Source organism: Callorhinus ursinus, unplaced genomic scaffold, assembly GCF_003265705.2.
Source record: "Callorhinus ursinus isolate GAN/ISIS: 27379988/994484 unplaced genomic scaffold, GSC_fseal_2.0 scaffold41, whole genome shotgun sequence".
Taxonomy (NCBI): domain Eukaryota; kingdom Metazoa; phylum Chordata; class Mammalia; order Carnivora; family Otariidae; genus Callorhinus; species Callorhinus ursinus.
Window position 1 is genome coordinate 8,127,860 of NW_027397103.1, and position 10,968 is coordinate 8,138,827.

A 10,968-nucleotide genomic window follows, 5' to 3' on the forward strand; every position below is an offset into this window, starting at 1 on the left:
GGTACAAAACCAATGATGTGGCTTCCAACTGGGCTCTCTAGAATCCCAGTGCTTCCTGGAGGTGCACTGGAGTAAGTGGGGACACGAAGAGGCCAAAGCCTAGCCCCCACCCAAATCCAGCAGGATCCTGGGATTCTGAGTGTAACCCCATCCGAGCAGAATAAGTGACCTGACCCAGGGCAGTGCAGACGACAAGCAGCAGAGCCAGACAGCAGGGCGCTCCCGGACTGCTTACGCCTCTCTGTTCTGAGTGCTCTCCAGATGCCATGTGTAACTTTCTGGCCTTCTTGGACTTCACTTGGCAGAGTCCTCCTCGTCACTCTGTTTTTTGGGAAAATGTGGGAAATGTAGGAGGCCCATGTCCTCAAACTTCAGTTGTCAACTCGCGACAGTTATGATTTCTGCCACTTCCTCATTGTATTTATCTTTGTTATTTAATTCTACTCAGGCCTTTACTGGCCTTGCCCTGAGGAAAATAAAATTAGTCAGTCATGGCTTTGATGAGCTACTGATATATTTTTAATATGTGAAAATAAATACATGATTATTAAAAATAAAAACATGTCCACCCACGCGTCACCCAGATCCTCTGTTCCCCATGGTCCGTTCGCTGTGCCTGGGAAAACTCCAGACTCAGCTGGAAACTCATCCTGAGCAGGAAGCTTGGCTTGAAGGAAGAAGGGACCCTCCAGGTTGGCGATCGTGCCATTTATTCACACTTGGCAACAAGACGATGCTGTGGGAGTGATGGGGGAGTGGTGGGCCCCTCCCAGGGGCACCCCTGGGTCGGCACTCACTCGGCCTGTGGCTATAGCAAAACTGGAACAGGCATCTCAAGGGGCAGGCATCAAATCATGGAGTAAAAGGTAGGAAGAAACTGGTGGATGTCAGCATAAAGGGGAGCACTGTCCACTCTTGCTATGTCTGCTCCCCTGAGCGCTTCTCCAATGCCTCATGGTTACCTGGGAGACTCTGAAACTGGGCCCCTCACCGTGACCCCATGGGCAAACCTGATGAGAGGACCAAGAAACTCATTTCCAAGGGGGCTTTGGTTTCTGGGTGGCCCCACCTCGTTGGGGGGTGGCTGGCACTGAAATACGAACTGAGCGAGCCCTGGGCGTCACTTGAGGGTTCTGGAAGGTCACCCCCGACAGGGAAGGCCTGGGAACCCGAGGCCCATTGGTGTGGGGGGCACTGGCAGGTGGGCAACCAGTGCTGGGGACATTCAGGTGTGTAAGGGAATGGGAACGTTCCCGCCTCCGAGGGTGTAGAGAGTCTAACCCATCTGTGTACAGCTTCTGGGAGTCTGCCACCACCTCGGGCTCTGTCTTCGAGGGACCAGCTGGGTGAATGGCTCGCAGCGGGGTCTCCCTGGGGCGGGGCGAGTGGCTGCCCCTAGGGGTGGCTGGGGGTGTCCAGAAGAGGGCCTGGAGTTTGGCAGCATCCCCCTTTGCCATCCACGGGCCCTCCCAGCTGGTGCCCTCGGGTCGGGAGCCAAATAGCGACTCATCACAGTAAGAAGGAGTGTGGCTGATCAGTCTGGAAAAGGGAAGAGAAATGCAGTGAGCTGGGGGAATGAACAAACCCTAAAAACCTTAAGCCCCCACCTGCTGCCAGGCACCTCCAGTAGCAGAGAGGGTTGCCTGTAGATCCCAAAGTCCCTGTCTCCCAGCCTGGCACCCACAGCGAGGCCACAGCCCTCTGGTGTCCCACCACCCCCATCTCTGTTGTTTTTTCCCCTGCCACACAGCCAGTCCCCCGCATCCTGACTGCCCCCTTTTCCAGGCCTGGCCAATTTGCATATTCCATCTTCCTGGCCACACTGATTGGCTTGGGAAAGGCCATATGACCCATCCTGTCCAATGAGCGCCTGCCTTAGGACCCTTGTTGAAACTACCAGGAAAGATGTCTGTCTGCCAACTGGCCTTGAGAAGCCAGCAGGATAGAAGGGCAGCTGGTGGCTGGCTCGGATGCGACGTGTCGGGGCAAGCTGTGCTAAGAGGGAGACAGGATCCAACCACAGTTTGAGCCCCTGATAAACAAGCCCTAAACATCCTTTTTCCGCTGAAGCCAGTTTGGGTAAGTCTTCCACGTCACTTGCATGTAAGAGTCCCAATAAGTATAACCTTAATCTTTACAGGTCTTTACCTTATTTTTTTTTTTTTTTTTTTTTTTTACCCCCAATTCTCCTTCTCCCTAGTGGCCTTGTCAGACGAACCCTCTGCAGTCCTGTGGCCCGTCCCACTGTATTTGAAATGATACAGCGCGGTGCCTGGACTCGAGAGGGCGCTCAGTTTGAACCTGTGTTATAACGCTGACCTGGCCTCATCACCAGAGAAGCTTTTTAAATTTTTGAATATTTACTGAGGGCTCTTCATGTGCAGGCCCAGAACTCAGCACGTCATATGCATCATCTCATTATCTCTCACAAATATCCACAGGAGGGAGATACGATAATCCCACTTTACAAATAAGACAAGGAGGCATAGGGAGAGGAAGGCCCCCTATAATAAGGAGGGTATAGAGACAAGATTCAAATCCAGCCTGACTCAAGGGCCCAAGCTCCAGGAGCAGCATATCGGATCTAAGTGACTTCTAGGCTTCTCACCTTTAATTAGATTCACTCAGCAATTATTTTTTTCTATTAATCTCACAAATATTCATGGCACACCTATGAGGTGTCAGCTCCATGGCTTTTCGTCAGGACTGACAGTGCTTCTGTGTTCAAACTGCAAGTCTTTGAAAAGTCAACTTTTTGCCGCTTCAAACCACATTTGCTTGCTGCCTATGTCTGTCCGGCGCCAAAGGTTTTACTCAACAGCATCTCTCTCTCTCTTATGTACATTCTCACTTGACAACTTCTACTTGTCAGCATCTTGCACAAAAGTCCCACCCTCCAGGAGAGCATGGAGTTGACCTCCCTCGTCATGGACACCATACCTCTGTTAATGCAGCCCACACTTACTTAACATTAGCATTTTTAGCTACCCTGTAGGTGTCAACGCTGCTAACGCCAACCTGACCCTACCTTACAGCCCCCACATCAGATGCATGGCGCTCAAGCTGGCATAATAATAACGGAGCCTTGCTTTTCTCTCATTGAACTTTATCTCCTTAAATAGGCACCATTCCCATTTTCACTTCTCTCTACCAACCTATGCCCCTCCTAGCTCAGAATGAACCCTAAATATGATTGGCTAATTGTTACGGATTGAACTATGTCCTCCCAAAATTCACACTGAATTTTAAAGAGATAACTAGGCTTCAATGAGGTCATAAAGGTGGGTTCTGAAGCAACAGGACTGGTGTCCTTATAAGGGGGGAGACACCAGGAATGCACATGCTCACAGAGAAGAGGCCATGCGAGAACAGGGCGAGAAGGTGGCTGTCTGTAAGCCAAGGAGAGGCTTCAGCCTGCTAGCTCCTAGAACTGGGACTTTTAGCCTCCGGAACTGTGAGAAAACTAATTTCTGTTGTTTAAGCTCCCCAGTCTATGGTATTTTATTATGGCAGCTGTAAATGACTAATATTCCAGTCTTCTGTGTTTTTGTCCAAACCACCGATAACAATAAACAAGATAGAGCTCTGTGGCCCACCACTAGACACCTCCCTCCATGCTGGTATCAACCTGAAATAATCCAAATAATCTAATTTATTAATTTACAATAGTAACTATTAGCATCAACTCCTGTTTTTCTAGCTTGTTCGTGAAAAGGCAGCAAAACCATTTCTGAAACGACTTGCTAAAACTGGGACCCACCACATCTATGTCATTTCACGGATCAACCATATTAACATTCTTATGCAAATTGCTCTGTGATCTTGGGCAAATCACCTGACTCCCCTGGGCCTCACTTGCTTGGTCTGTGGCGTTTGGAAATGGTGTTCAACCATTGTCACTATCACTGAGCGCTTCCTGTCAGGGTATCGTGCCAAGCCCCGTACACACCTCATTTCATTTCCTCTCAATAGTCCCACTAGGTTCCATTTTCCACAACAGGAAACTGTAGCTCAGAGAGGTCAAGGTACTTGCCCAAAGTCACACAGCATGTCAACAGCAGGGTTCTAATAGGAACCCAGGTGGCTTCATGAGTACAGAAGTGTATCTCCCCATCCTGTTACCTGTATTTGTTCTTCTTCCTTGGTGTGAGGGTTGGGGTGCTGCCCCTGGAGGAGGTGGTCTTGCAGCTCCCGTTGGCCCCTGAGGCCCGTGATGTCCCTGTGCCCACTCCACTGGTTCTGTTGGCCTTTTCCACCCAGGGTGGGTCAAAGTCTGGTGGTGTGGGCCGGGTAGCCGCAGGGCTGCCAAACAAAGACTCATCCACGTAGGATGCCCTGGCCTTGACCCGGTGGCTGCCCCGGCAATGGTGCTGAAGATGGAGAGTCTGCATCCCACTGACGGCCAGCTCCACAGGGGTCTTCACGCTGCCCATGGTTCCGTGTGATAGCACACATGCTTTGCCTGCCAGGTCCTGTCTCCAGGGCTCCCTGTAAAAGGGGGTCAGGGTGGCACCCCTGTCATTGTTGGTGCCAGCACAGGAAGATGGGCTCTTAAGTTCCCAACCCAAGGACAAAAGGGGAGCTGCCAAACCCAGGGGACACTTCAGAAATTTGTTCATCTGTCTTTTGGCTGTCACAACAACAGGGAGAGGAGCGCTACTGGCAAATATTTAATGAATAAATGTGCACTCCTAGCATACAGTGCTCAATGTTGAATGGGGGATGAAAAAGAGATGGGGCCTGTGCCTGTTTTGGCACCATCGAGAAAACTTAGCATAGTGGGATGCGGGAGACAGGGCAGGTCCTTATATCCTGTATACGTTTATGGGGTGAATAGCCAGCATTATCGCATGCCTACCTTGTGCAAAAAGCTTCACAAGCATTGTTTCACGTAATCCTCTTAACAGTCCTTCGAAGTAGCTTCGGTTATGTCCATTCCACAGATGACAAAACTGAGGCTTCAGAAGCCGAAGTCACACCTGTAAGTCGCACCTAATAAAGCTAAAACAGTGGAAGAAAAACCTCAACCTGACAAAGGAGCGCAGAGCTTATACACTTAACCATTCTACTACTGGAGGGTCACACCCATCCCTCCAACTGCCCCATATTCCCTGTTCCCCAAGTCAACGCCCCGATTGATGTTCGAGGTCCCTGCAATCTTGAGTTATTTTCTTACCTGAGCATCTCAGCTCCAGCATGTCTGCTGCAACCTCAGCGCCCCCTCCTCACCAGGTCTGAACTCCTCTGAAGATGCCACCGAGATCCCAGCTTATCTGCAGCCCGGACCCCGGGAACCCCGGGAGCCCAGGCACCTCGGGCCGTCCCCAGCCCCCACCCCCCCGCCTCAGCCGCAGCCCCGGGAACCGAGGGGATGGACTCAGGGGGCAGCCAGGCCCTAAAGACGTGTGCTCGGCGCGCGCAGCCCACGGCAACCAGCGAGGGGCGGGACGGCGCGGCCGGAACCATTGGCACGGGGGAGTGCACCCCGTTCCGGACGCCCCTGCAGTTTCCCCGAAGCCTCGGAGATGACACTCTCACGCCAGTCAGAGGTGTGCCCGCGCGTGCGCGCCAATCCTCCTGGGGCTACAGAAGGGGCGGTGGCGCAGGCGGGGCCGCATAGACGCGGTGCTCCCCCCGCCCAGCCGCGCCGTTGGTACGTCCCCGCAGGCCCCGCCCCCTCCCCGGTTCCCTGCACCGGGGCCCGCATGGCGGCCGGCACGCGCCCGGGGGCCGGACCTCGGTCCCGCGCTGCCATGGCCCAGTGGAGGAAAAAGAAGGGGCTGCGGAAGCGCCGAGGCGCAGCCTCCCAGGCCCGCAGCAGCGACTCGGAGGACGGCGAGTTTGAGATCCAGGCGGAAGATGACGCCCGGGCCCAGAAGGTAGGAGTGCGGGGCCGGGGCACACTTAGGAGCCCGGGCCCCGGCTCCGCGCATCGCCCCGCGGCCTCGGTTTCCCCAGCTGGGGAGTGGGCACGGCTGAGGGTGGGGAGAGGTCGGCTGGCTGGGGGTCGGGGACAGGACCGCCAGCCTGAGCACGTGTCTCCGTGCCCGTCACGCCCCGGCTGCCGACGCTAGAGCCTCTGCATTCAGGGGCCGGGGCCCTCGGGCCTTCCTGGCCGGCTTTTGGTCGTCGCCCCTCATTGGCTACCTCCTGCCCAAGGGGCGGGTCCTAGCTCCCTTTGGCCCAATGAAAAGTGCGGGTGCCGAAGCACTGACTTCCAAGAGTTTGGGGGATTCTTGCCGGGTTGAATTAAGCGGAGGCCGGGCCCCTTGGCTTGAGAGTGACGCCCCCAAGACCCTGGATAACTGATAGTAAATTAAACTCGCGTTTGCTGACCGCTTAGTATGTGCCAGGCTCCACGCTAAGAACTTTACAAGCCTTACCATGTAATCCTCATACCAGCTCTGTGAGCTAAGTGCTGCCATCTCCATTTTCCAGAGGACCCTGAGGTCTAGAGGGGTTAAGGAACTTGACCAAGACTTCACAGCTTGTGAGCGGAAGAGCCAGGATTCAAATCTCTGGTTCCAGGGCCCGTGCTGTTTCCACTACTGAGTGCCAACTATATGTAAAAGGTGGAGGGTCGGGTGTGAGCACCAAGGGGGCAAAAGAGCTAAAAGCCCATTATTTCCCACAGCCCTGTGCCCAGCCGGTGCCTGGCACAGAGTGGGTCTGGGTAGGTGGATGAAAGAGTGAGTGTTTAGATGAAGAGAGGGATCTACGGTTCTCCAGGTCGGGGACCAGACTGGATCTGATTATGTTTCCCCACCCCAAGGGAGCCAGTGCTTGGCGTACAGTAGGTGCTCTGTAAACGTGGAGAAATTGCTAAAGCACAGGAGGGCAAGGTAGTAGGTGCCAAAGAAGAGCCCACGGATATGGTTCCGATGACGAGCTTTGCCCTGGTGCGGTCGGTCCTGTGTTCAAATGTGGCCCAACCCTGTACTGGCTGTGGGACTTTGGAGACGTTGCTTAACCTCTCTGTGCCACATCTGTAGAAGGCAGAAGTTTACACATGCGTACAAGACAGAGGATTATATGTGCCTCAGAGACTCATGAAAGGATTAAATTACGGTGTTCACGCATTCTACTCCTTCAGTAAATATTGCTGGGGCACCAGTGGGTTCCAGGTACTTTGTTTTCACACGTCTAGAACAGAGGTTGGCAAACTTTTCCTGTTAAGGACCAGGTGGTAAATATTTTAGGCTTTGTGGGGCCATATAAAGTCATTGTCTTCTTTGATGTTTTTACAATCTTTTAAATGTATAAAATCCATTCTTAGCTCACAGACTGCACTAGACACACTGCAGCTCTCACCCAGACAGTTGTAGGGGGCCACAGAGGGTCACAGACGAAAGAACATAGATTCTGAAGCCACGGTTCAAATCCCTGCTGGTTGTGTGAGTGTGGACAGGTTACTTCGTCACTCTGTGCCTCAGTTTCCTTCTCTGTAAAATGGACAAACTAATAGTCCCTACTTCATAGAGTAGCCGTGAGGATTAAAAGCGGGGTAATTTTATATGAATGCTCAGAGCATCACCTGGCTTAGAGCGAGGGCCACAGAAGTTTTAACCATAATTATGAATTAGTGCTCCATAAGTGTTATTTCTGAGAGGAAGGGGGACAGCTCTGTGGTCTGCGAAGTCTCCCCAGAGGAGGTATCTGGGTTGGATATAGCCATGCTAGGACAAGTAGGTCCTGGCTAGGCAGGAAGGAGGCTGCACTAGAGAGAGCAGAGCTGGGAGGGGTGATGGATCAGAAGGGGGCTCGGGAGAGGGGGACAGGGCAGCTTGGAGAAGTCTAGTACCACACACACAGTACATGCTTTGATTGGCCCTCTAGAGTTTTTAATTTTGAGGGTTTTGGATGATAGACCAGGATGACAGTGATGATAGTACCACCATTTATGTGCTGGGTGCTGATCTAGGCTTTACACTTACCCATTTAGTCTTCACACACGCTGTGAGACAAACGCTCTTGTCTGTCATCCCTGTTTCCCAGATGGGGAAACAGACTCGGGAAGATGAAGTCTCTCGCCTGAGGTCTCACAACTGGCAAGTGATTGAAACGTAGGCAGTCTGTCTGCACGGCCCACTCTCTGACCCTTTGCCCTGCCCGGGCCCAGTCATGGGGAGCCCTTTAGCAGAGAAGTCACGTGATCTGGTGGGGGCATCATCGGCTTGAATGGAAGGGTGCCCACAACAAGATAGTCCCTCTCCCTTCCCGCAGTGGTCTGATTGTGCCTGGCGTGACGCTGCCTCTCTGTTCCTCCCTCCCAGCTGGGACCTGGCAGACCCCTGCCCACCTTCCCCACCTCGGAGTGCACCTCAGACGTGGAGCCAGACACGCGGGAGATGGTACGCGCCCAGAACAAGAAAAAGAAGAAGTCCGGAGGCTTCCAGTCCATGGGTGGGTGAGCCAGGCATCCGAGAACTTTGGGGGAGTCACAGCAGGGGCTCATCATGCCCTCTGGGCTCTGGTACTGATGTCTGCTTGAGGCCCAGCTCTGTGGTAGGCATCGGGTAGACTGAGGACTGACCCAGTGAGAGAGCAGATAAAGCAGACTCAGGGCAGCGCTGGCGACAGAACAGGTGAGGACGTTCAGGGATTTACTGCAGGACAAAACACATTTCAGAGGAGAGGGAGGAAAGGTGAAGTAGTGGGTGGTATCGGGACACCTGGCTAGCGGGAAGGAACGCTGAATGAACTCTCTTTCTTGCTCTTTACAAATTAGTAGCATCTGGCACAAAGATTAAATATCAAGGTGAATATTTTTATAATTTTAAAAAGAAGCCCTTTCTAAGTATGATCTGAACATTGTCTGATTTAACTTTTTTTCAGTTAGATGTATATTTACAGGAAAACAGTGTAAACTAAGTTAAAGTAAATGCTGTATCAGGGACGTACTTGCAACTTTGGGGGCAGATAGAGGATGAACATCTGTAGTATACAAAGAGCTTTTACAAATCAGTAAGAAAAAGATACCCTGATGGAAAACTGGGTGAAGAAAATGAAAAGTCGACTCACAAAAGGAATTTGGATGGCGAATTAATATATTAAAACTGCTAAACTTTTATCAATAATTAGAGAAAAAGCAAATAAAAACATCTACACGTGGCTACTTTTCACCTTTCCAGATCATAAAGATGAAGGGTTGACCAAAAAGCAGCTACAACCGCCGTGCATCCTGCCCCCAGGCCTCCCATTGTCCTCCCATTTCCATAACGCCAAGTCACGTTCAGTATCCAAAGGCCACCTCCTTCCCCACACAGGGCCACGTGCCTCAATTGGTCAGCACCCATACGCACGCCCATCTCAGGCCCTGGCCACTTCCCACCCTTTTCTTTTAGCTATAAAAAATTTCAAACATTTAGGGCGCCTGGGTGGCTCAGTTGGTTAAGTGACTGCCTTCGGCTCAGGTCATGATGCTGGAGTCCCGGGATCGGGTCCCGCATCGGGCTCCCTGCTCGGCGGGGAGTCTGCTTCTCCCTCTGACCCTCCCCTCTCATGCTCTTTCTCTATCTCATTCTCTCTCTCAAATAAATAAATAAAATCTTAAAAAAAAAAAATTTCAAACATTTAAAAAAAATAGAAAACAGTAAGTCTCCCTGTACCCATTGCCATTGTCAACTGTCCCGTTTCCTCCACAAACCGCCCCCCACCCCAGCTTGTCCCCAGCATCCTGGAGGATTCTGATGCAAATCACAGACATCCCTTCTCTGTATCCCTGAATACTTCCCACATGACCTTACCACGCCTGCAACAGGCACAGATCCTCAGCAGGGCTGAGACCCCGCCACTTTGAGACCCCAAGTTGTCTCACGAGTGTGTTCAAGTCAGAATCCACATGAGGTGTATCCCCCCCAGGGGGTAGGTTTGTCTCCTAAGTTTTGTTCTGTCGCCGTTCTTTTCTTCTTGCTTTTGACGTTGATGACACGGTCACCCGTCCTGGTTGGCTTTCCGTGGTGTGCCGCGGGGGCTGCCCTCCCCCTGACCATCCCTGTGTCTCTCTCCCAGGCTTGAGCTACCCGGTGTTCAAGGGCATCATGAAGAAGGGCTACAAGGTGCCAACACCCATCCAGAGGAAGGTATGAGACGGGGAAAGGTTAATGGGGTTTGGGAGGAAGGGATGACCGACTTGGCCCTCCTGTCCAGCCTCGCGATCCCCACCCCCTGTCTGGGCTGTCACATCTGTCTCCCCTGACTCTGGCTGAAGCCCCCCACAGCTGGTCCTTTTCCCAGGTGGAGAAAGTTGGCCTCTTTGCCATTTGAGCTTCCCCAAGGCTGCCCACTGCTGAACCCCTGCCCAGGCAGCTCGCAGGCACCCCATTATCACCCCTGCGTCGTGAGCGTTGTCCTCAGACAGTTAGCCAAGAGGTGGACAGTGATTCTCTGGGGTCCCGAGGAGGAGGATCAGACAGGGAGTTAGAGTCTGGCTTTACCTAAAGAGGGGTGTGTCCCAGCTGTGGAAAGGGTTGGGAATAGTGAGCTGCTCATCCCTGGAAGGGTACAAATAAGGCTTGGCAGGAATGGGCGCAGGACTGGGCAACAGACCCCTAACCACTTACCGAGACCCCGAGTTTGCCCACTCCCTGGGGGCTCGGTGCTCTGGATCGTGTGGTGCAGGGGGCAGGAGCGGACCCTGCCCCTCCCCCACCCACTTCCCTCCAGACCATCCCGGTGATCCTGGATGGCAAGGACGTGGTGGCCATGGCCCGGACCGGCAGCGGCAAGACGGCCTGCTTCCTCATCCCTATGTTCGAGCGGCTCAAGACCCGTAGCGCCCAGAGTGGGGCTCGTGCCCTTGTCCTCTCGCCCACCCGCGAGCTGGCCCTGCAGACCATGAAGTTCACCAAGGAGGTGTGCTGGGGCCGGCGCCGCTGGGCTGAGCTGGGGCCGGTCGGGGAGGCCTGTGCGGGCTAAGTCATCTCTCTCTCTCTCCCCCCCCCCCCCCCCCCCCCCCCCCCCCCCCCC

General features: G+C 53.2%; 2 protein-coding genes across 5 annotated transcripts in view; one reads left to right on the top strand and one right to left on the bottom strand.

Annotated features, from left to right (window-relative positions):
• Positions 1 to 492: 492 nt before the first annotated feature.
• RITA1 (RBPJ interacting and tubulin associated 1) lies at positions 493 to 5,528 on the bottom strand. 2 transcript variants are annotated; one of them, XM_025889660.2, is made up of 4 exons: positions 5,177 to 5,528; positions 4,859 to 4,979; positions 4,123 to 4,488; positions 493 to 1,539 (listed from the first exon to the last, which is right to left on the bottom strand). In XM_025889660.2, exons 3-4 carry the CDS (start codon positions 4,431 to 4,433, stop codon positions 1,032 to 1,034), a joined length of 819 nt encoding a protein of 272 aa, XP_025745445.1. In that variant the 5' UTR covers positions 4,434 to 4,488; positions 4,859 to 4,979; positions 5,177 to 5,528; the 3' UTR covers positions 493 to 1,031. The 2 variants fall into 2 exon arrangements, with proteins under 2 accessions (XP_025745445.1, XP_025745444.1); XM_025889659.2 differs by having other exon boundaries at positions 4,859 to 5,001.
• Positions 5,529 to 5,666: 138 nt separating this feature from the next.
• The window catches only part of DDX54 (DEAD-box helicase 54), a 19,487-nt gene continuing 14,185 nt past the window's right edge, over positions 5,667 to 10,968 (top strand). The window contains exons 1-4 of one of the 3 annotated variants that reach the window (XM_073881082.1): positions 5,667 to 5,879; positions 8,274 to 8,403; positions 10,012 to 10,082; positions 10,666 to 10,854. In XM_073881082.1, coding sequence (XP_073737183.1) covers positions 5,706 to 5,879; positions 8,274 to 8,403; positions 10,012 to 10,082; positions 10,666 to 10,854 — 564 coding nt within the window. In that variant the 5' untranslated portion in view covers positions 5,667 to 5,705. Of the gene's footprint in view, positions 5,880 to 8,042; positions 8,064 to 8,273; positions 8,404 to 10,011; positions 10,083 to 10,665; positions 10,855 to 10,968 lie in introns of those variants that run through there. The other 2 variants (XM_025889658.2, XM_073881081.1) reach the window with 2 other exon arrangements.